This window comes from Ananas comosus, linkage group 2 (assembly GCF_001540865.1).
Source record: "Ananas comosus cultivar F153 linkage group 2, ASM154086v1, whole genome shotgun sequence".
NCBI lineage: Eukaryota > Viridiplantae > Streptophyta > Magnoliopsida > Poales > Bromeliaceae > Ananas > Ananas comosus.
The window spans coordinates 8,171,192-8,197,677 of record NC_033622.1 but is presented as its reverse complement, the minus strand read 5'-3'; the positions used below and the strand labels follow the sequence as shown (position 1 = coordinate 8,197,677).

At 37.8% G+C, this 26,486-nt stretch overlaps 1 protein-coding gene across 16 annotated transcripts in view; it reads right to left on the bottom strand.

Annotated features, from left to right (window-relative positions):
• LOC109728471 (DNA repair protein REV1) overlaps positions 1–26,486 on the bottom strand; it is a 107,025-nt gene that overhangs the window by 54,757 nt on the left and 25,782 nt on the right. For 10 of the 16 annotated variants that reach the window (XM_020258960.1, XM_020258981.1, XM_020258912.1 and 7 more), the window contains 2 exons: positions 17,421–17,540; positions 4,734–4,826 (listed from right to left, as the gene is read on the bottom strand). In XM_020258960.1, the coding sequence (XP_020114549.1) occupies positions 4,734–4,826; positions 17,421–17,540 (213 nt within the window). Of the gene's footprint in view, positions 1–4,733; positions 4,827–10,700; positions 13,698–13,932; positions 14,447–17,420; positions 17,541–22,356; positions 25,092–26,486 lie in introns of those variants that run through there. The other 6 variants (XM_020258898.1, XM_020258882.1, XM_020258891.1 and 3 more) reach the window with 4 other exon arrangements.

The window sequence follows — 26,486 nt, the reverse complement described above, 5'->3', positions numbered from 1 at the left end:
TTTAAAGAGGAAGAAGATGAGAAAGAAGATAACCATTGAAAATTTTTTTGGGGGGCCATTTCTGCACGATTATAGTAGTTAGGGCTTTTATAGGAACATATTTGTGATGGCAAAATTGACATTTCACTTATCTGCTATTAAAAAATAAACAATTCTCTAAAACGGTAACAAACCAAAGAGACAAATATGAATATCACAAGACTTTTGTAGGGTTAACATAAGAAAGTTGAACTTTGCAGAGATATATTTGCAATCCGCGATGTTTACAGGGAGCTATATGCAATTAACCCTTTGTTAAAAATTTTAAGAAAAGAAAGGTAAAATCAAAAGAATTTTTGAAGTTAATCAATTCTCCCAATTTTTCTCAAAATTATGACAAAAAAATTATTTTGTCCAAATTTTTAATAAATATATAAAGAAATTATCGCTGTAACGGTTTTATTCTAGTTGCTCTAGTCATTGTACGATCCTCGTCGAATCAATATATGGATCTTGCAAATTTTCATAAAATTTGAGGAAAAAAAATATAATTTTCTATTATTTTATACTTATAATTTTTAAAAATTTGAAAAAGGAAAAGATAAAATCAAAGAATTTTCAAAGTTGATAGACAATTTTCTTATCATGTAGTCCTTTTTCTAATTTTCTTTTACAATACTTGTCTTCATGTAAAAATATTGTGTAGATCATTGTGCCACCTAAGACTAGAAGAGAATAGAGGATTATGGTTGGCAGCACGGACAAGTAGTAGGTGGGAATAAATTTCATTGAAAGTGTAATTATTGTAAAATGGTCAGAATGGGTAAAGGTTTCACTCACCTAAAGAAACATGTCGCTGGCGGTTTTTCTGGAGTAACCAAATGCCCTAAAGTTCCTTATGAGATAAGACATGCAATGAAAATTGAATTAGAATCAACAAAGACAGCAAAAACGAAAGCAAAGGACAATCAAGATGAACTAGATAAACGAACGGCTGATGTTGACCTATATAAAGATATAGGTGATGAATTGGATTTTGATACTAAAGCAGCCATGGAAGATCTCTACAAGAAAGATGGAAGCAAGATGAAGTCCAACAACATAGAGCACAATTTGGGCAAATTTTGATACTAAAGCTGCCATGGAAGATCTCTACAAGAAAGATGGAAGCAAGATGAAGTCCAACAACATAGAGCACAATTTGGGCAAATTTTGATACTAAAGCTGCCATGGAAGATCTCTACAAGAAAGATGGAAGCAAGATGAAGTCCAACAACATAGAGCACAATTTGGGCAAATTTTGATACTAAAGCTGCCATGGAAGATCTCTACAAGAAAGATGGAAGCAAGATGAAGTCCAACAACATAGAGCACAATTTGGGCAAATTTTGATACTAAAGCTGCCATGGAAGATCTCTACAAGAAAGATGGAAGCAAGATGAAGTCCAACAACATAGAGCACAATTTGGGCAAATTTTGATACTAAAGCTGCCATGGAAGATCTCTACAAGAAAGATGGAAGCAAGATGAAGTCCAACAACATAGAGCACAATTTGGGCCCTCTCAGTTTGATGCCAATTGTGGTCCGAATCTGGTTATGCACCATAAGGTTTAGCTCGAAATAGTTCTGTTGGCCACATGTTCGACAGATTTAAAATGGGCCAAAAGAAAAAAGTGGAAAAGCTCCAAATATTATAGATATAGACCTAATAACATTTCCCTACCCAAATGCTGAACAATCACGCATAGATACAAGGCTAAAATAAAAATAAAAAAGGCAAAATTGGTCGAGCAATATCGAAGTTTTTTCTCCTCAGTCATATTCCTTCCCATGCAACAAGCAATCCATATTATAGATCAACGATCACTGTCGTACAAAAGGAGGTCCAAGATTTGAACCCCCAAAGCCTTTCGAGATCATCGACAAATATCTTAACACGGAGGTCAATGATATCAATGCATGGATAAAAACTTCAAATATCAATAGGAGATGAATGGCGTTAACTTGATGTGTGATGCTTGGACAGGGCTGACAAAATTTATCAACATAAATTTCTTAATTGACTGCAATGGCAAGGTAATCTTCCGTCTTCCACAAGTCAGTAAATACGACCGGTCAATTTGAAGATGTTGAATACATATATGGATTACTGGAGCAAGTTCTAGAAGAGGTTGATGAGAAATTTGTGGTGCAAGTAGTATCGGACAATGGAGGACACTTCAAGAAAGTAGACAAACTACGGACTTTTTTACAAAATAACAATCAAAAATTTTATAATTTGCGAAATAACCCTATCAAATTTGTATTTGGCAAATTAACTCTCAAAATGCGGTGAATCATTCACCGCCTTCTGAAAGGCTCTAAGGTCTTTTAAAGGCTGTGAATCATTCACCGTCTTCTTCATAATTTTTTGGGAGAGACAAAAAAAATGAGATTGTTAAAATTGTACGTAGATTATACGGGAAATAAAAATAGTGAGGTTGTTAGAATTGTGGTTCTTAGGATTGTGTGTGGAATATTAGAATTTTTGTTTGATTGTTAGAATTGTATGGAGAGATTAGTAAAATTTTTTGATTATTAGGATTATATTGATATATTATTAGGATTTTCAATTTGTTAAGATTATATGTGATGTTTGATTATTACGATTGCACGGATAGATTATTAGGATCTTTTTGATTGTTAGGATTGTATGGATAAATTATTAAAATTTTCAGGTTGTTAAGATTATATGTGATTTGTTGAAATATTTATGTGGTTATTAGGATTATAGAAAAAGAATAATAAACAAGTGAAAGGCAGTGAATTATTCACCGCTTTTCTCAGAAATTAGGCTCTATAAAAGCGGTGAATCATTCACCGTCTTTAAAAGATTAATTTTTTAAATATAATTTTGACATAGTTATTTCGCAAATAATAAAATTTTAAAAGATCATTTTATAAACAAGCCCACAAACTACTGATGCACAGGCATCCGCACTTACTTTGGACATATGCATCACCCTAATGATGTCTGACTTTGGTAAGATAAATCGAGTGATAAAGATTGTCGATACTGCACAATATGTATCTAAGTATCTGTATAGATTATCTTTAAGGTTCATGCTTTAGTAGAGAAATTCACTGGACGGGAGCTCGCACGTCCTGGTATCAGACGATTTGCCACAAACTTTATCGCTCTAAATAGTATCCTTCAAAATAAAAATGGTTTAGTGTCCATGTTTGCATCAAATGAATGGCAAACATCTTGTTATGCCTCCACAGCTGATGGAAAATCAACTGAGCAAATAATTTTGTCCACCAAATTTTGGGATTATGTGGAAGAGATTGTTGAGACTGTAAAGCAGCTATACATGACCCTTCGATTGGTGGACCAAAAAAAAAAACCTCAAATAGGACATGTCTGTTATAAACCGAGGATGGCTAAAGAGAATATTAAGAAAGCAGATTTACTGCGGTGTCAATCTTATCTAAAGATTATCGACAAACGTTGGGGTGTTCAAATGGGTAGGGATCTCCATCTAGCAGGTAAGTATAAAGTATAAAAAACTATTTATCGGTAATTGTTCAATTGTTTTCTTGCACTGCTGATGGATGATTTCATTGTATTCTTGCTTTGCTGATGGAGTGATTTCTTTCTTAATGGTAGGTTATTATCTTAATCTGTCGTACCGCCATTGTTATAATCTTAAGTTTGATGATGTACTGATGAAGGCATTACTAAATGTCATTAATAGATTGGAGAGGCATCCAACGCATGCCGCTCTTGCCATACATGAGGTTACAATTACTTTTTTCTATGTAGTATTAATTTATATGTTAATATGCTGATTGCTCATTATTATAATATCACAATAAAGAAAAACATATTTCGTAAATTCTCTGGGACCTTTGGCGAAGCGAGCGCAATCAATGGGAGACACCACCGATCCCAGTAACTCAATAATTTGAATATTTCATATCTGACAATAAATCTATTTTGATATAATTCTAATTTTTAATTGAATAGCTGAGTGGTGACTACAATATTGTGGATCATCAAAGCATTTAAAGAAGATTGTTGTGCGTGTGTTATTTCAAACAACAACATTTAGCGGATGTGAACGCAATTGACTGGCTGGATTTAAAACATTAAGCTAGGAAAAAGGTCGATAGTGGAGCGCATGAACATACTAATGCCTGGGTAAAGGCAATAATTTTTCTTGAGCAGAAATTAGGGGCATTCTGATTAGTTAGGCATATTTTGATACCTTACAAGGAGCTTGTGTACTTAACTTGGGGGCCATGAAGTGGGTGCCATTGGGAGCTCTGTTGAGGCAGAAGCAGTCAAGGCTTCCCCTGTCTAACGGCCATAAATGGTCAGCTTGTGTAAGCTATACAAGTCGAAGCCAGGCCAAACGAGGCACTACCTAAATGCTCCATTATAAACTGCTATTTATTCAATTATATCAAGTCGGGTTTTATTCAGACAGACTCTTTGCTTCTTGTAGAACTTTCAGCAAAAAGTCCATTCTAATTATACCTTGACAGCGTTCTCTATCTGCTATGAACCATTCTTTATTCCTTTCTCCCTAAAATTATGACTTTCTTTTCTGTTCATGGATGAGCACTTACGAAACGATGACACACTTCATAAAGTAAATAACATAACAGTTAGAACTGTTCAGGAAATAGATTGCTTATCACAAACAAACAAGTCAACAAGTACTGCAAAGAAAATAAAGAAAATTCGGACAGAATCCTGCTGGCAAACCTGGACAGTTTTAACTGCTCGATTATCGATTCCGCGGCAATAACTCCACAACATATCACCAGTCATTTTACCAAACTCATTCTGAAGTTCTTCCTATAAAAGAATAAAATGCAACAATTAAGTTTCTCTTATGTAAAGCAGAACAATATTTGAAAAATACAAGAAAGAATGACCTGTAGCAAGAGAGAAGTATACATCTAGCAACAGGAATCAGACAGATGCAACCATTCTATTTCATGCAGAATAATCATTAACAGTAACTAACAATAATTTATACGACCACACACTGCTACAACTTGAAAGCTTCTTCCTTCATCTATTCCCTTCAAATGGCAATAACTACAAACAAAAACTAACAATCCGTCAATCCTTCCCCTTTACCTCTAGATCCGCGTATGGTAAAAAATTGAATGATAATCATACGAGCCAGAAATTCAAATTGATGGAGCATCATCGTAAATCAGCAAACCCTGACAAACGCCTCATGCCCAAATTTGCCTTGGCACAGAATACAGAAGGAATCAACTAATACCTAAGCTGAACCCAAGGAAGCCCTTGCCATTGAAGAGAAGAGAGTGTATTCATCTATGACCCTCAATAAGAGATGCGAGTAGCTCACAAATGAAGTGAGAGATTTTAAACAAATGGATGATCAGATCCTAGGAGTAACTGATCCTGTAAATTACTTATAAGTTCAGACACAAGGAAGAAGATCCTAAATGAATTAGTGAAGAGGTCTCACCTGACATAGTTTGGTGACATAAATTACCAGCTACTTAATTGCAAGCACACTGTGCCATAAACATAACATTTAAACTTAGAATTTCACCAAATAATTTTTCTAGACTGAGGGCCTGTTTGGCCTAGCTGTTGGATAAGTTATTTCTACTAAATTGATTTTGGTTTGGAGAATCGCTATTGGGTTAAAAGTTGTAAAGCGTTTGGCGGACTATAGAAGAAAGTGATTTTTCAGAAGTAATTTTGTGTTTAGTTGCATAGTTACCAAGATCGCAGACCGCCTCTCCGAACTGCTATCCAAATCGCACGTATCGATTCATGGTGGGTTCTTGATCTGGATAAAAAAAATAAGTGCAAACCAGAATAGTTGAGAAGTACTTCGATTTTTCTAGATCTAAGTTGTTTAGCTATCTGAAAGAAATGTGTTTTACTAAATAGAATATTACAAAAGAGCCATATCATATAGGAAAAAATTAAGCTGTTCTTTATTAGCATAGAGATTATCCAATCCAACCTTAACGAGAGAAAAGAACATTACAGTAACAAGTTACTGACATTTCAATATATGTCGATCTATAGACATTCTAAATGAACCACGTGCCAGAATAATTGTCACGCCCCGCCCCGAATCCACTACCAATTTGGCACGGTTCGGGCACATCAGACGGACCGCCGAACAGACAGTACCTCTCCTGTCCGCCCAAGGCCAAGCAACCAGATCATGTACAATTAAGCACCCAGGAATTTGCTTAAATAACATACATGATCAAATACGATGCACACAAGTGCAATACATCTAAGAGCAAGAACCACAAGTGATATACAAGTGTATAAAGAGAGATAGTCTAACTATCACAATCATTCAACATTTACATTATTTGAATATATTATATTTTCATCTTCCAAAATGTAAGTACATGTTTTCTTCAAAATACAAGTAGCTCTCTGATATCTATCCAAAATATCAACTAGTACACGAGGTTATTCTAATGCATAAGGAAAAGCTACTAACTAGGCTCACTTAGGGCGCTATGCCCTTGCCGCGGTCCTCGCTCGGCTCGCCTCTATGTGTACCTGTACCCCAAAACCACACGGGGTGAGAACTATATAAATATAGTTCCCAGTGGGTTCGGCCGCCGACGCCGCCGGTTTTCCCACTAGGTCTAAGAAAGGCATAGAAATAATACAGAGGTCAACATGTCAAAGGAATAATAGATATAACAACAAGCCTACTCTGCTCATCTACATCTATATCATGCTCAAATGTGTAGCTATGCCTTTACTAATCATGACAACAAGTATAAGTTCTACCATGTATGCACTCTGTGTAATGCCATGAACATGCCTGGATTCAATCCAATCGGTTCGCCCAAAGGTCGAACCACGACTCGGTCCACACCGTCACGCCACCGTGACCGTCTGCCGGGGGCACACCGTGGTGACCACCTCCCCCGTCTCAATCTCACTGTGATACAACTCCGGAGCTCACAGAAATGGGAGGCGCGACCTCCTCAAATACAACAGACGAAACGAGTATGATCTAGTCCTCCCGCCCGAGGACATCGGGGATCGCACACCCCAAACAATCACAAGGCATGCTATGTTCAAGTCGGCCACATATGCAATGGTTTCTAATTTTACAATGTCATTGGTTCACATACTAGCTCTTCATGATCTAGTCTATTCTCACATCATATCCTCATGCATATGTCCGCTAGCAACTCAATGCAACATGCATAAGTACATCTATATTGGCATCATATAAAAGTTCTCATGCAATATACATGTCCACATCTACCTCAACATCATGCAAATAGATATTCCTACCAGTATCATGCAATCATGGATCATCATCCCTCATACTAAGCATGAAATCACCGCAACTCATAGGATTCTTGTCGCATGCCCCAATCCTCATGCAACCTAAGTTCTAGTGTCAAGCCCACAATGCTACACTACCATAGGAAACATGCAAGGAAATGGAATGTAATCATCTACTAATCCTATAGTGCACAATATCAATATATGAATATGATCAAAATAAAACTTAGACATAAAAGGAAACCCGGATACTTCGGGATGACACCCCCCACCTTTTACCGCTATCACGAGGCTAGGTTCTCAATTGCACGTTCCCTAGTCGCCGCTTTACTCATCGGTCTACACAAGGCCGCCTGCGCTTGTTTTTGCCAGAACGTCGCACCTGCTCGACGAATCGACGAACCGACGCTTCACACGCATTTAAGCACGTCAAACACAAGCTTTTCCTCAAACCAAGTAATGAAGAGGATGAAGACTTCACCTCCAAGCAACCTTTTTCTTCTCCAAATGCACCTCCAATTCCTCTCTTTGGTGGAGAAATTGTTGGAGAGAGAGAGATATTTCTCTTTGGTTGCAAGTGTGAGGAAGAAAGAAAGAAAAGGCTCAAGTCCCCTATATATATATATATAGGAAACTTGGCCTCCTAGGAAACTTGGAGGCCAAGTTTCTGCCTCCAAGTTTCCTAGGAAACTTGGCCTCCAAGTTTCCTAGGAAACTTGGCCTCCAAGTTACCAAGAACACTATTCACATTCGGTTTAGCAGCACGGTACAGATATTTTTCGTCTGCCCTGTCTCTCACAGAAAATTCTAAATCTTCNATGGACTTTGGAGAGTCAATTATGTTGGAACTGTAGATTCTACACTGAATACCAATACTAAAAAAGGGTGTTTGTACCCAATTGCGAAGTGTTAAAACCCATGTTCAAGTTTTGCGGAACTCTCGTCGAGTACCAATACTGATTTGGATGAGTACTAGTACGCATTAGAATGCAGCAAAAACCAACATTCAGGTTCTACAGAACTGGTTTGGAGTACTGGTACTATTGGTCGTGTACCAATACTAGGAAGTTGAGTACAGGTGCTCAACACTATGAGGTGCAGATTTTGAGCAAGTGTGGGGTGTTAGGGGACTTAGTTGCAAATGTTACAACCCTATATTTAAGGGGACCTCAGTCCCTTTTCCTCGCTTGTACAGCCACAAAAGAAACACTCCTTCTCACTCTCTTTCTCCCCATCTCTAGAACCCTTCTAGCCTTCTCCTACCTGCTTGGAAGAGATCAAGCTAGGAGAAGATTTGGGGGTGGAGAGCTAGCTTCTTGGCAAGAAGAAGCTAGGGGAGGCAAAAGGCTAAGGTGTGTCTTTGGGATTTTGAGTTAGACCTTGGATTTAATCCTAGAAAATAGGATTTTCACAAGCCCTAAGCTAATCTAAGCTACAAATTGTATGGATTAGCCATTGTATTGGGCTTTTTTCGATGTTTTGGAAACCCTAGAGGTCTAGATCAAAAATTAGGATTTTTGTGTTTTGAGGTTTTAAAATAATTTTGCTCTTGAGAATTCTAATTGAAGATTAAAGAAACTAGCGGGACAATAACAAGTTGAGGAACGACGAGGTCTTGGCGGCCAATTAGAGGATTCTGGCCGATTTGGAGATTGTTGGCAGATTGACTCGAGGAGGGGCAATTCGTCCATAGCTTTCTAATTGCAAGTGTCTATGAGCAATTAAAGATCAATCGAGATAGATTGTGCATTACCAAAGTGGATTGGTCACTTCCCTCAAGAGTAATTAAATATAGGCTAAATTACAGAAACCCCACCCGCTTTTTCACTTTCCTTTCCCGACTTTTAAAAACTTACATTTTACCCTCTCAAAAATTAAAAATTTTCACAAGGGGTTACGGTGTTAATTATGATGACTGAATGACCAAATTGCCCTCTCTGTCTCCTCCCCACTTTCTCTCTCTCACTCCCTCCTTTCTTTTCTTCTCGTAAATGGACAATGCAATGAGGCCACCGTCGATCTCGGAGTCGATGACTCGTGTAAGGGTGTTGTCGCCAGAGACCTTGGAAAGGTGAAGCGAAGAGGAGTGGAGGCAGCCCTCGCCGAGCTGAGAACAACCGTTGCTCTAGCAGAGGATGGGAAAAAGGGAGAAGAGGCGAGGGACAAGTAGAATAGCGAACAAGGGGTGACACTATGGAAGAGAGGAGGTGCGAAGAGGGCCAAGCGAACGATCAAGAAGAGCGACGGAGAACGATCCAGAGAGGAAAAGGTCTAAGGGTAGTCGAAAGACTTGGGCGCTACTTGAACATCAACGTTGTGGAACCTAAGAGGGTTGACAATCAGGGTTGAGAACTGGATGGAGACTTATCAGGTGTAGATATGTGCACTTTGTACAAGATCAAAAGGGGCAATTCCCCTAAACTTCTCGAGTATTACATGTGCACTTTGTATGAGATCAAATGGAGCAATTCCGCAAGACTTCTTGGTTGTAGATATGTGCACTCTATAGAGATCCAAACTGCGATTCCACTAGACTTTCCGAGTGTATGCTTGTGCACCTTGTATGAGATCAAGAGCGGCGAGTCCGCTACCTATAACCGGAGTCGTGATATGGACCGGATAATAAAATAGTGAATATAGCATGGTTTACATTACATGATTAGATTTTATTATCATATGATTGAGCCATAAGCATAGTTGATTTTCTTTGCATACAGTAGAGATATACGTTTACATGCTTCAATTGATTATTCAGTATATCATAAAATTATGTTGCCTCTTTTAGACCTGGTACGTTGCGCTCTTCCCTTGGGTGGCCGTACCTATTAGGAACTATATTTATAGCTCTCACCTCTATATTTTTCAGGTCCATCCGAGGGAGATGCAACGGAGCGAGGAAAGGGTGTAGCGCAGTAGATAAGCGATCCTCTCCGCTTTTGATGTACCCGATAGAAAAACCATTTTGGAAATGAATAGAAATGAAAAAGAAAATGCAAAGCACATTTTGGTTGCATTTGGAAACAATGTAATGAAATGGAAATGATGTAATAAATAATTTTATTTTATGTCATGTTGATATCTTCCTTATACAATCCTTGTGTATTATTCCTATTTGGTATGTGATAAATATATATTGAAAGAAGGGCTAAAGTGCATACCGTCTTGAGTTGTATTAATGAATATATATAGTAGAAGAGATTGTCTTACTATAGTAACAATGACTACTATAGTAAGAGTATAACTAGGATTACATACTATATAATCCTACTCTATAGAAGGCAATGATACTACTCCATATAAGGTAATAATACACAATATCCTAATATATCGTAACATCCTAATATAGATAAAATATATCGTAACATCCCCTTGCAAGCTAAGCATCCGGTGGTCGGATGCGAAGATTGAGCCGCAATATCGAAAACCAAGAGGATGACAGGGGCTTGGTGAAAATGTCGGCAAGTTGCTTGTCAGAAGGGATATGAATTAAGGCCAAATCACCAGACTGAACTTTTTCCCGCAAAAATTGATGATCAAGTTCAATGTGCTTCGTGCGAGCATGGAGAACAGGATTGGCCGCAAGGTAGGTGGTGCTGAGATTATCGCAATAAATACTGATAGAGAGCGCCATAAGAAAACACGAAGGTCACGAAGGAGACGACGAATCCAGACTGTCTCAGCAAGTGTGTAGGCTACAGCACGATACTCTGCTTCAGAACTAGAACGAGAAATGGTGGGTTGTTTCTTAGCGGACCAGGAGATAAGATTTGGCCCAAGAAAAATGCAATATCCAGAAGTAGAGCGACGTGTATCGGGGCAACCAGCCCAATCAGCATCAGCGAAGGCCACAAGAGAAGGATTGTCACAGCGAGAGATAGGAAGGCCATAAGTCAGCGTCCCCCGAATATAACGCAGAATACGTTTGACCGCTTGCATGTGTGGTTCACGAGGTGCATGAAGATACTGGGCAACAGAGTTGACGGCATATGAAATGTCCGGTCTGGTGAAAGTGAGATACTGGAGAGCACCAACGATCTGACGATAAGTGTATGGATCCTCAAGAAGATGCCCTTCATGGGAAGAGAGACGAGATGTTGGCGAAAGAGGAGTAGAAACGGGCTTACTGTCAAGAAAACCATGTCGCTGAAGCAATTGATGCGCATATTTTTGTTGAGATAGATGAAGACCAGATGGAGAGCGATGAACCTCAATACCCAAAAAATAATGCAGCGGTCCGAGATCCTTCATGGCAAATTCGCGTTGTAAAGTAACGATAAGAGCATCGAGAAGAGATGAGGAACTGCCGGTGACAATAATATCATCAACATACAAGAGGAGAACAAGAGTGCCAGAGGAAGAATGACAAACAAACATTGAGGGATCAGCAGTGCTGCCAACAAAACCAATCTCAGAAAGAAAAGAAGTGAAACGCTGAAACCAAGCCCGAGGAGCTTGTTTGAGACCATATATCGCTTTACGTAGGCGGCAAACGTGACTAGGAAGCGAAGGATGCACAAAGCCAGGTGGTTGTTTCATATAAACCTCCTCAGAGAGAGTGCCATGAAGAAAGGCATTCTTCACATCAAGTTGTCGGAGAGACCATCCAGAGGAGAGAGCGACTGAAAGAACAGTACGAATAGTGGTCGACTTGACAACCGGAGAAAAAGTCTCATCAAAATCAATGCCTTGTTGTTGTTTGTAACCCTGAGCCACTAGTCGAGCTTTGAGACGCTCAAGAGAGCCATCCGCCTTCTGTTTGACTTTGTAGACCCATTTACAGCCAATAAGATTGACAGAAGGAGGAGCAGGAACAAGCTCCCAAGTATCATTGGTGAGTAATGCATCAAATTCTTCAGCCATGGCAGCACGCCAATCTGCATCCTGAAAAGCTTCATGAAAAGTGATAGGCTCAGTAGGAAGAGTAGTATGTGTAGAAGCTAGGAAGGAGGTAGACCCAGCAAAATTCTTAGCCATAGATCGAGTAAGCATAGAGTGTGTCCGGATTGGTAAGGAAGGCTCTGCAGGCTGAGGTGAAGGTGGCCTGTCCGATGTGGAAGGCGTCAACTCAACAGGAGAAGGTAAAGCTGTAGCAGCAGAAGGTCGGAGGGTGTGTCGTCTGGTATAGACTCGGAGTTCAGGTGGACCAGCAACAGTGGCAGCATGTTCATCACTAACCTGTGTGGCATCATGATTCAAGGTGGAAGGAAAAGTCGATACAGTCTCAGATGGTGAAACAGATGCATTTGAACTAACATCCGGAGAAAGGCGTGTGAAGGAAAAACCAGAGATGGCATCAAGAGAGGAAGGACTTTCGCCCAATAAGGGAGGATTAGAAAGAAAATGTTGAAACATTTGAAAATTTGAGGTAGTGGGGGAAGATGAGGAAGAAAATTTGGACAGACAAGAGTAAGGAAAAACAGTTTCAACAAAAGTAACATGGCGAGAAATAAAAACTTTACCAGTGCTCGGATAGAGGCAGCGAAAGCCCTTATGTTTGTCAGAAAGACCCAAGAAAATACAAGGAAGTGATCGGGGAGAGAGCTTGTGATCTGCAATGTCCTGAACATCGGGATAACACAAACATCCAAAGACTCTGATAAGTTGCAAGTCAGGAGAAGCACAACCATGGAGAATGTCATATGGTGACCGCCCATTTAAAACAGTAAGAGACGGAAGTCGATTTACAAGAAAAACAGCAGTTTGAATGGCCTCAGCCCAAAAACGAGGAGGCAAGCCAGCTTGGAATAGTAGACTTCTAACAATGTTAGATAAATGCCTATGTTTTCTCTCAGCAAGGCCATTTTGTTGAGGAGTGTAAGGACAAGAAAATCGGTGAATAATTCCATTTTGTGAGCAAAAACTAGAAAACTTGTCATTTACAAATTCCGTACCATTGTCAGATTGAAAAATTTTTATTGAGCTATGAAATATATTTTCAACCATCTTCTTGAACTCGAAAAATTTGTCAAAAACTTCATGTTTAAATTTTAAAAGATAAAGCCAGGAAAATCTAGAATAATCGTCGATAAAAATAACATAATATTTGTATCCAGAAACCGAGGGCACAGGTGATTGCCAAACATCAGAATGAACAATATGAAAAGGAAAAGCAGATTGAGATTCTGAATCATGAAATGAGAGTTTAACATGTTTTCCCATATTACAAGCATTGCAGACAGATAATTTCAGTGCAGAATCAGAAACAATTTTATTATTTTTAATAAATGTAGAAAGAACAGGAAGACTAGGATGACCTAACCGTCTATGCCAGACATCTCCACTAAATCTAGATGCAATAAGAGCTAGTTGTTGCTTATTCCCTACACTTGCAAGTCTAGAAGAAATTGGATAAAGTGATGTTCCCGAGCTAGGACATCGAAGAAGCTCCTTCCCTGTTTCCTTGTCCTTCACAGAGAAACCAGTAGAGTCAAATTCAAAAAGAGAATTATTATCTTGACAGAATTTACGCACTGAAAGTAAATTTCTCTTAATAGTAGAACAACAAGAACATTTTTTAGAGCAAAAGAGTTAGAAGATGTATTCAATTGAATTTCACCTGTATGAGTCATATCAAGTAAATTTTCATTACCAACAAGAATTTTTTCATACCCACTATAAGATTTAGAAGATGAGAGAATACCAGAGTTTGCGATTATATGATTTGATGCTCCGGTATCCGGATACCAGACTTCCTCACCGGGTTCGTGAAGGTTCATAGCAGCAAAGGTCTGAGGAACTTCATCAGCAACGAAAGAATGATTGAAGCGTTGTTTGCACTGAAGAGCAGAATGATTGAACTTTCCACATATCTGACATTATATGCCGGACTTCGGAATGTATGGTTGTTGATTTGGAGTGTAAGATTGTTGAGGATAATTGGGTTGAGACTGTGGGTAGATTCCAGGAGATCCACGACCAGAATAGTGTCTACCACGTTGTCTTCGGCCTCCACGATATCTACCTCCACGGCCTCCACGATTACCACGTCCACGATTGGCATAAAAAGCTTCACCGTCAATAGTGGGAATAGCAGAGGACGTAGTCACACTAGTGCGACGCTGAACTTCTGTTTCTTCTTGCATCAAGAGTGGACGAAGTTGTTCAAAAGTTGGCTTATTTCTGTGTGTGTTTAGAGCACTAACAAAACCTCGATATTCCTGGTAGCCCTAGAAGAACAATCATGACCAAATTATGGTCTGACTCGATTTCACCAATCGCCTGAAGAGCATTACCAATCGTCTTGATCTTTTGCATGTAATCACTCATGCTCATTGAGCTTTTCTTGATGCTCCACAATTCAGATTTCAGAGAAAAAGCCGTAGAAGCAGTCTTATCAAGAAAATATGCCTCAATAATTCTCCAAGCATCATATGCAGTTTTAGATGAGCTAGAAACAACCATATGTAATATGCTAAGAGATAAAGTGGCATTAATCCATGAAAGTATAGTAGTATCGTTCTTTTTCCAACTCACATATTCAGGATTTATAACCTCCTTATCAACAGTATCGATAGTCTGAGAAGGCATAACACTAGTTCCGTCCACATGTTTTGTAACACCAAAACTTTCTAGAACATTAAGAAAGACTTGTTTCCACACAAGATATGTGGAATCGGTGAGTTCTAGTGGTATGAGAGTTTTGATATTAACAATTGGCAAATTTGAGGTAGAAGAAGACATGTTTACTACCTTAAGATAAGGATCCACCACTAGATAAGAAAGAAAGATAAATCGGAATGTAGCGGATGTGAATAAAAAAAGAACCTGAATTCTATCACATGAGAGGAACCACTTATCACCAAATAAGATCGACTGCACCAAGGAAAGAACCGAACGATACGAGCAACCAACAGTAGGACAGTCCGAACGGCACCAGAGGAGCAAAGAGGAATCACAGAAAGGCTGAAAATACTGTAGCAGAGGCACTGTAGCACCGGTACTGTAGAGTCAGTACTGTAGCACTGATACTGTAGCGCTAGTACTGTAGCAGTACTGTAGCAATAGTACTGTAGCAGCACTGGGAAGATAGAAAACCAAAAGAAAAGACACCTATAGAAAAAGGTGAGATTTATGGTGGATGGTGGCTATGGATCGATATCCCCACATTAGGGTTCCCGCTCTGATACCATGAAAGAAGGGCTAAAGTGCATACCGTCTTGAGTTGTATTAATGAATATATATAGTAGAAGAGATTGTCTTACTATAGTAACAATGACTACTATAGTAAGAGTATAACTAGAATTACATACTATATAATCCTACTCTATAGAAGGCAATGATACTACTCTATATAAGGTAATAACACACAATATCCTAATATATCGTAACATCCTAATATAGATAAAATATATCGTAACATATATATATATAGAGAGAGAGAAAGAGAGAGAGAGAAAGAGAGAGAGAGAGCTAGGCTGGTATATTATCGATAGCACGGAGGTCTCCGTGCTACCAAGTTGTTTTCAATGATGCGGCTTCCAAATCGACGATCGGCTCTGTTAGACTTGATCTACACTATTCAAACTTGAAAGTATATAGAAACTAAATTTTATAAATTTTCGAAATCATTTACCTATCAAATGAGTAGTCTAAAAATGAACGGCTGAAAATAAAAATCTCATAAAAAATGAATTTAAGATCAGAGGTACTGATTTTACTCTAAATAGTGAAAAAAAATTTCTATAAAAATTTCATCATATTTCAATTGTTTTACACCGTTAAATTCACAAACGCATCACACCTACCATTAAAATTGTCGAATTTCGAGACCTTTTGATCACTAGCCAAATAATATCGAAAAATTATGAAATTTAATTTCCAAATACTTTTAATAATTCTAACGGAGCCGATCGTCGATTTGAAAGCCACATCATTGAAAACAACTTGGTAGCACAGAGGCCTCCGTACTACCGATAGTATACCAGCCTAGCTCTCTCTCTATCTATCTATCTATCTATCTATCTATATATATACACACACACATACAAGTTATGACGCCTTCGGAGGACAGGAAAAACTCTGCCCGTTTGGCAGGTCTGTGCGCGTGCCCCCTAAAGCTTTCGTTGCGGGCTCGAGGTGTGACATATAAGTTGTGGTTACAACGTCCTATCTCCCTAATCATAAATTAACTTCACTTTTTATTTCATTAATAAGCTGAATGCAAATTGGATTTGACTACTGCCTGCCCAAAAAGATTAGGAGTTTTAAATTGGAAAGATACTTTGAAATGTACAATTATCGTAATAATACAACGGTTTTTTCCAACACAAACAAGTTGACGGTCAAAGCTTGATGCAAAAACTATACTGGTTTTTAGCAATAGATTAGGATAATATTGTCATTTTACAAAGCACTTTCAGTTTAACAATTTGCCTAATTTTTATGCTATAAGAAGCTTGTTTTCAAGACTACATGCTAAGTGTTGACCCTCAAATCATAATAATCACTTAGATAGAGTTTGTTACTTACGGTTTCTTGATAGAAAATATATGGTAGTTTTAGAATAAGAGTAAATAACGTCAAACTTAATTAAAGAAGTCCTCAAAAGTCAACATCTTTAGAAGCAAAACAAAAAGAGCCTAAATAAACCACCATAAGGTCTAATGTTGCTTCTATTAGGCATCATCTTGCCATCAAGTTGAGCCTTTCATTCATCAGCGTCACAAAATCAATTTCCATCAATACAATGTTTAGCCCAGACAAACTATTTTTCCCTAGCTTAAAGTAAAAATAAATAAATAAAAAAGACAAGATAAAGTAAACTACATAAAGCAAAGAAGCCGAAGAGGGACCATAGCAAAAGGCTGCACCATTCATGTGTTCTAGAAGAATTCAAAATAAGGATACATCAGCAATCGCTACTGGGGTGCCATTGAAGCATGCATTTTGAACTAGAAGCCATAGAGCCATCCAAAAATTTAGCTAAGAATGAAATAAGAAGAAGAGTATAATTGCACAAAAGTTCATGTTAGATATAATGTACCATTTGTACCAATAATCACTTCACAAGGAAAAGAAATTTAGAAAAAAGAATATAAAATGCGTAAAAGTACAATAAGTTTTATAACAAATATTTGATAAACTGAATTAAAAGCAGCTAACATATATTTATGCATCAATTAGAGAGACCTTTGAAATCTTTTGCAATTGACCACAACTCTGAATTTGCCTACTTTTTAGCTTCTCGTCTAGGCTATGCCCAATGCCCGGAAGAGCCTTGACAGGAAGATCATTCAAAAAGTCTCGAACCTAAAATCAAGGTAAAACATTGGGTAAGGACATAAACGACCAAATAACCATCGAATAATGATGAAGCAAGGAAAGTGAACAACAAAATTGAACCAAGAATTAACTACAAGCTTGATCAATTAAAAGTAGAATGTCAAGAAGCCACCACAATTACGGTCCATCTACTAGATAGATGACAGAAGAATAGGGTAAACTTCAATTTGCCCCACATTGTCACCTTGCCACCCCGTGGTTCAGAATGTTGCACTTAACTACTCATTCCCTACGCCCAGCCATCACCTCTACCAGGATACTCTCAAGCTCGTGTTTACCTCGGTCGCCACTGGCGACCAAAAACAGCCCCAAACTCATCTACTTTCTCTATCTCCATCTTCCTCTCTTTCTCCCTCATGGTACTTATAGCATCTCCTGGAAAAACGAGTTGAGGCAAAAGGAATGGCAAAATTGAAAATGAATATGACCAAAGGGTCGAAGATTGAGACTCTCTTTAGACATGATGCAGGAGACCAAAACTTGCAAGAGCTAATCCACATATGCTTGAGACTTGAGAGGGTCTCTTCCTTCAAGCCGAGGACATCCAGAGCAAGGATTCAAGTGCCGCCCCGTGCCGTGCCATACCGTGCCCTCAAGAAGGGGGCACGGTACAAGAGGGGTCTCGGACCCCCCCGGGTGCCGCGGCACAAGGCCNATTCGATCTTCTTTTTTCTCTGGTCAAGAAACAGTATTAATCGCAGGTGTACAAATTATGCTTACTTGGAATAGAAATTAGTGTCTTTTTTTTTTTTTTTTTTTTTGGCTTTTTCTTTTTTCTTTTGTTCTCTGGGGTATCGAGCCCCCGTCCAAGGCCACCTATATTGTCTTTTTTTTTTCACTTTATTGTCTTTTTGTCAACTTTTTTTTTGACTTTTTTTTTCACTTTATTGCCCGAGCCCTCTGCTTCCACCACAGACATCCATTTTTTCTTCGCAAAATATTTTGTCAAAAATTGTCACACCACGAAGCTTTCGGTGAATCAAGGGAATAAAAATCGATCTCCTAAACAAGTTTTGATCAGATAATTTTAAAAAGAATAAAAGAACAAAATATGGATGTAATATCTGGAATATATGACTTTCTCACAATACCAGCAATGCTTATATCAATATTGTCAAATAAATCTTGTATCTGCAGATGACAATACGCCATATGATCAAGCGTGACGATCTATGTCGAATTAAACAGTCATCTCTATATAAAGATGTAAATTTAAATAATTATTGTACTTGTGAAATTTATTATTGTATTTTAATTTCTATTCTACATCAGGTATAGTTGTATTTTATTTAAAAAAAGCTTACATGCATATTAATTGTTGAGTGTAGTAAGGTATATATAATAAATATCCATAATTATTTATATAAATCTTTCAAATAATATTATAAGAGTTTATTAGAACCAAAAAAACTGAAATAGGTCCATGCCAAAGCGTGCCAGTAGGAGGTCACGCGTATCTATCGACACGCAAGCGTGCCTGTGCCGTACCGTGCCAGAGACATAACGGCACGCCCCCGTGCCACGGCACTTTAAACCTTGATCCAGAGGTATAGCCATTGCGACACAATGATCACCCATGCTTGATTGAATACCAATTGGGATGTCATAGGAGAGGCTCATCTCAAGGGTGGAGATATTGACTACCACGGGACCATGAGGCACGACGCAAGCTAGGATTTTACTTTATGTGAGTCCTCGAGAGACTGGGTAATCTGTTGTCGATGAACTTTGTTCTTGGGAGTACGGCGATTCTTTGGCCATCGCCGACGTCATGCTCACCTTGCTAGAGCGTGCAATCGAGTAATACCCGAATCCTCTCCGCACTTTTGATTTCTCACTTCCCGATCGATGCGATCATCGTCGTGAGCGAAGTATTGGTATGTTGCGACTTGAGGCACGTCATTGACCCTTTTCGCCATTGATTTACTTCCTAATTGCAAAAGTTTGGTAAATTAACCCGAAATCCTTTTTGTTGTCGATTTGTTAAGTAATATGCAATTATAGTGTGATTTGGACGTGTCGATTCTTTTCGCGTTGCGTTGGGTGTTGGTTGGTGTTAATTACCATTGTTTGATGTGTAGACTAAACCCTAAACCCTCAAGGCTGATTTTGTAACGCCCCGAATTACAACAAAAGCCCGGGTTACGTCAACAGACACACCGCATGCACAAAGGATACATTTTATACATACGAAACGTCAACAAAACCTGCCCAAAAAGTTTACAAAAAACCAACAACAATAGGCATCAGAGTAGAATAAAAACTATGTACTACAACACTGTAAATATGTGATCATCACAACACCAATCCTCAAAAGGGTACAATGTCTCTGACCAGTCCAAACCTCAAAATATAGTACACGTTGCTATATACACTGATGAGTGGTCCAACTACATACACAATAAGAATAGGAGATGCTAACTATCCGCGATCCCCTTACCTCGATCCCCTTATCTCGATCAGTCACTGATGCTGAAGGCTCTAAAATAAAATAACAATGAAGAGGATATGAGAACTATACTCAATAGTCCCTAGTGGATACGATCGACCGGTGCTTGCTTCTTTTTTTTCCCAACCAAACTCAATCTCTCTCTCCCTCTCTCTCTCTCTCTCTAAAGCTTCAATGTAAAGGTTAAGTATGTTTAGGTGGAATCCAATAATATGCACAAATGCCAAAAGGTCCCTCACCCTTCAAGTACTTTAACTTTAGTCCCCCATAAGCTAAATCTTGGGTTTTTGAGTTCGTTTTCGCATCCATTTCGTACCAAAACGTCTCCAACTCAGTCAAGCACTATAAAAGAAATGCTGACTAACAATCCATATTGCAACCTTGCTTATTTGGTAAGGTCAAGTATATCACAGATTTGGTGCGAATCAAACACGCTAAGGCTAAATATGACCATTTTCACATGGATTAGCTTTGATTTGGTGGAATCTTCGTCCGACTGATCATGTAGGTGGAGCCTCGTTGGCTCCAAAACTTGTGGGAGTTGTTCCGAAGAGCCTACGCTAGTTAAAATCAGTAGCTAGAGCGTGTATGATGTCTCTTTGGTTCCTATTCCAAAATCGGCGTACACTGGAATCTGTTACGGCTTAGTTTGGTGGCTGTTGCCTCTGTTGTCACACTATGTGTGCAGCTATCCCAACACCTACATTGGTGAGTTTTAGGATAGCGTAGGGGGATTGTCACGTATGTGCCTAGTTGCATTGTCAACCTGGTAGTCAGTTTGTTGACTCGTGTTGATATCGAAGGTCGTTTTGCGAAAACCAGGCTTCAGACGTGTTGTCGTCGATCGATAGCTTATCAGAGTTGTTCGTGACATGTTTGTTGTTGGTTAGGTTCAAGCAACACTTAATGGTCATGGACTTGGGATAAGTCGTGGGCTCTAGTGCTTCACAGTATAGGTCGGTGCTTCGATCCAAAATTGGTAATATAGTCACTTTCGGTTGTCCTTTCCATACTTGTTATACATGATTCACTTTATTTGTACCTACTTCACATGTCCTTTACTTCTTACCTCTCATGTTGATTTACTTAGGTTATTTCATACATGTCGTTTACTCGTATATGTTGCATTGCTTTGCTAGATTACATGAGAAGTAGAGTCTAGATGTATCTTCTATTGTTCGACATATACGTATGATATAGACCTTGTTTGGGTTCGCTGCCACTCCTTTGCACTTTCTTCAACTATATGTCAATGTTGGACGCTACTGTATTTGATCACGTCGCATTTAACACTACTGCGCATTTCACGTACACCAGCACCGCGATTTGATCAACCCCGTGGCCAAAGGTGCTCTTTTATAAAAAATATGGTTGGGATCCGACCCGCGAGCCTAGATCAGTTAGATACAGTTTACGCCAGCTGCTTAGCGTTTGCCCAAAATCCTACAATAACGGATATCACGCTCACCCAAGATCCTATGATAACGGGCAGCCCAAGATCCTATGATAACGAGCACTGATTAGGTTATTTGGTTTCTACTAGCTAATTGATGCATAATAGCATATCGTAACCTTATAGTTTATTAGAGGCCCACTATCCTATAGTAGCGGCAATGATTAACTTGGTGAACTGTAGCTCTATGGATATATATCTATGACTTGAGACATTTCTATTGATTACTCTCATTATAATAGTTGTGTAGAGCAACTTCGTTACCTTGACACATATACTATGACTTTATCTTGTATTGCAGCGGCATTGCTCTGCTCCAATTATGATTTTATTATATTGCATTGATATCATGCCATTTCTTGTTTTAACTTCTGCAGATCCTAGTTCATTTATCAGATTATGACCTAGGTACCCAGATCTTTCATTGTTATAATCATGCGTCTATTTATTACAAGTCCTTATCCTTGTTAACCAGTAGGTGCGGCTTGCCTTCGTGATGCAAACAGAGAGGTTGCCAAAACTAAATTTTCAAGTTTGCTTTTGTTTTAAAGGTATTCCTTGAAACAAACTATATTCAATTTATGGATTCCAACGAACTTTACTATAATTTAAGCAAGGAAGCAAAAATTTCAGCAAGACAAATTAAAATCAAATTGAAGCAATACTAAGATGATGATAAAACTTCAATATATGAGATAAGAACAACCAACTGAAAATACATCAACTGAAAATACATATAATAGTTCCAAAAGGTAAATTCAGCTTTATCAGACTTAAAAGCTTTTAGATTTGGTTGTTTGGCAAATATGGTTGGTAATGGTTTAAGGCTAGAATGAAGGAGATAATAGGATACCAAAAGATGAGAGATATAAAAACTGCACCATTTACATAATTGTGGGGGATCCACGATCAACGAGGAGGGCGATGCACCACGAGTAGAACTTCGGCAATAGGGAAGAAGGATATGAGGCAGAGATCCGAAAGAAGAGGAGACGCAGAAGTAGAAGTCAATCATGTCACGAGAAAGAAGCGACAATGATCAAGTCAAGGAAGAAGTCGATCTCGGCGCGAGGAAGAAGCGTCGATGATTTCACCGGGAAGTAGAACACCAAGGATAAAGAACAAGATTAGAAATTTCTATTCATCAATATATATGCCCTTAAAGCTTCAAGAACCACATATTTATAGTGTTGAGAGCCCTCCTATAATAAATTATTGTCCTTTCGTTTTCAACACAAAAGGGTCATGCATAGAAGAAGAAGCAATTTTGGAATTCCAAAGATCTTTTTGGGGAATCCCAAAGGTCCTTTTGGAATTGTTTCTTTGTTTATTGGAGAAAAGGGTTTGGGTTAGCCAAATCAACGAAAACTAAATGATTTAAGTCCGAATCAAACACGAACCTACAAAATAAAAGATAATCGCATTCGAAAATAAAATTAGGTTTATTTGCTGCATCACTTTGTCAATGTTGTACACACTGGAAAACATTTTATGCGCTCACACTGTATTTTTACAGGCAACTTGGGTGGTGAAATACAGCAAGGATTTAAGTGTCGTAGCACGGGGTCGTGCCGAAAACTTGCCGGCACGATACAGTACGGTGAGTGTCGGGCCGCGCCAATGAGTGGCGGTCACAAAAGGTATATGTGTGCCGACACGTAATGGCATGAAATATTTATTTTCTTTGGCAACAAAATATGCAAATTATTTGTTATATATTTTTATCAAATCTTTTGAACTTTATTGAGACGATACGGCAATCATTAAAATACAGGACATGGTGAGAGGTTTGCGCCTAGATATAGCTTATTAGCTAGCATCGATCGGGGTTGTAGCTACCCGTTTGTTTAGTTCATCTTTTATTCTAGTATTCTGGTTATCTCTTATCGTCAATTTATCGACTGAACGTATGAATCATTTGGATTAATTGTTGTACAGTGATATTTTTTATATTGGATATATCAAGGTTTACTTGGTGCTCTATTAGTTGATGTATGATTCCAATATTAGTTTTAATTGTTTACTGTTGTTATAGTAACCGGTGTAGGATGTATATATCATCTCTGTTTAGGTTATTTGTGTATGCTCTATAATCCAATGACGTGCAGGTACAAGGAAGACTCTTTTCATGTGGACTGGAAACCTTGTGCGTGCAGTGGATTTGTCACATCTTGGGCCAGATTCTATAAATATTTGAAATTAGTTTTTCCACTGCAATTGATGTAAAAAGAAAAATTATTACCAAAAAAAATAACTTTTCCAAATAGGACCCAAGGCATGACACCAAATAATCAAACTCTATGATGATAGACTACAACGAATGAATTGCTACATAACCTAAATTATCTAAATTGAACTGAGTTGAGAAAATTAGGCTTGGTTTGATTTAAGTGCCTTTGAATTATTCTTTACCTAGCTTTTTGGCCTATATTCAATTACTTTCATCAAGGATTGCCACTGCCGTACTATGCCGTGGTCGTGCTAACACGTGTCACGAGGTCAACCCAACAACATGTCAACAAAATGGTTTTTTTTTGCATTTTTTTGTTTTTTTTTAATTGAGTTTTGAGGTCAAAAGTTATATAAATGTTTTTTCATACTTAAATATGTAGATATTGTAAAGCTACTTACATTTGAAGCAATTAGCAAACTCCATTGCATAATAAGACCTGCTTGAAATAAAAAAATACAAATAATAAAATTTCCTCCAATCTCTTTATTATTTTAGATCTAATGAATTTACCCGTGGTAGTGCTTTCCTACAAACCTTTTATTGGTATTTGTTTAATGCTCATACTTTCATAATATATATAAATAATATCATTAGTTATTACTATTTTTATGACCATTTCTACTAAATAGCATGGGATATCATATATAAACTATTTTATAACAATTAGAGCTGTGAAAACACTATAAAAAACTAATTGTTCAAGATACTTTAATAAAATAAATCCGTGCCGTCTTGCCTAAGTGCCACCGGCATGGGCCATGCCAATGCCGTGCCACTGGCACAACGGCACGGGAAGTGCTAGCGGCAATCCTTGATCGTAATCATTGGCACTTGATTATTATGATGTTTAAATAAACAATAAAACATACAAATTGACATCTAATGGACGTAATATTAGTGCATACCCTTAGATATGTAAGAGTATAATACTACACTTAAAAGTACATGAAATTTTCTCAAAAAATATATGTTTATTTTGGTTAGTTCTGTTAAATCGGGTCATTCTTCAAAAACCAAACAAAAACCCGAAAATAGAACACTTGGTTTCTAAAACAAAACCAAATTACCACAAATTATATTAATCGAATAATATCAGTTCTGTTCGGTTATTCGGTTTCAGCTTAAGGGTGTGTTTTGATCCCTGTAAAACCTTTTTTTTCCATTGTTTGGTTGTCCGTAACATTTTTTTTCGAAAAGTTATTTTACAAATTTCTCGGAAAAAATCGAGTTTCTGTTTTTCACGTTCCGTCCGCGGAAAACGAAAAGCAAGATGGAAATGGTGCAGCATTTGGCGCGGAGGGGAGCAGTGGAATAGCGCGGTCGGCCTCGCGGACCGCGTGTCCCTCTCATTATATATATATATATATATATATATATATATATATAGGGTCCGGCTACTATACTATTATGAGTACGATCGCCCTCGTACTCATAAGTTGTTTTCAATTATAGAGTTTCCGAATCGACGATCGACACCGTTAAACGTTATTTACAGCATTTAAAACTTCTAGAAATCAAATTTTATAAATTTTCGATATCATTTACCTTACGATCAAGAGGTCACAAATTTGACAATTTCTAACGGCCGGTATGGGATACTTGCTAGTTTAACGGTGTAAAAGAATCGGAATTTATTGAATTTTTGATAGAAAATTCTATTCACTACATAGATAAAGATCAATAACTCCGATCTTGAATTGAAGGATCCGATCATCCTTTTTTAGGACGTCGTTCGATTTTGACCGTTCATTTTATACCCACTTGATGGACTTTATTATGATTTCGAAAATTTACGAAATTTATTTTCTAGAAGTTTCAAATACTCTAGATCATATTTAACGGAGTGGATCGTCGATTCGGAAGCTCCATCATTGAAAACAACTTATGAGTACGAGGGCTCCAATACTCATAATAGTATAGTAGCCATGGCCATATATATATATATATATAGAGTCCGGTTGGGGTACTATCAATAGCACCAATGATTTGGTGCTATCGAGTTTTTCACCGTTAGATTTAACCCCTTGATTAATTTTACCCGTTAGATTATACTATTCAACCAACCACTCACTCAACCCTAGGGGTCCACATCATCCTAACCACACATTTCTCAATTCAAGGGCAAAAAAATTAATAGCACCAATAACTTGGTGCTATTGATAGTATTCCAGCCTAGTTATATATATATATATATATATATATATTATAATAGTATATATATATAGAGTGAGGCTACTATGCTATGAAGCACGGAGCCTTCCGTGCTTCCAGCTCTTTTTCGATGTTGCGACTTTCGAATCGTCGATCGGCTTCTCTCAACTGGATCTAGAGTATTTGGAGTACCTAGAAAATAAATTTTATTATTTTCGATATCATTTGCCTAGTAATCGAATGGGCTCAAAATCAACAAATTTCAATGGCCGTCAGTGACCGGTTTGCAAGTTTAAACGGTGTAGAAATATCACAATCACCTGAAATTTTGATAGAAAATTCTTTATACTATATAAAACAAGATCAATATCTTTGATTTATAATTTTATGTCATATTATTACATTTTGTAAGATTTTATTTTCAGCCGTTGATTTTGAGCCTCTTCGTTCACAAGGCAAATGATATCGTAAAATCATAAAATTTATTTTTAGGTACTTCAAATACTCTAGATCAAGTTTAACGAAAGGCTCCGTGCTTCGATAGCATAGTAGCTCACTCATATATTATAGATTATATATAATATATATATATATATATATATATATATATATAGAGTAGGCTGGTAT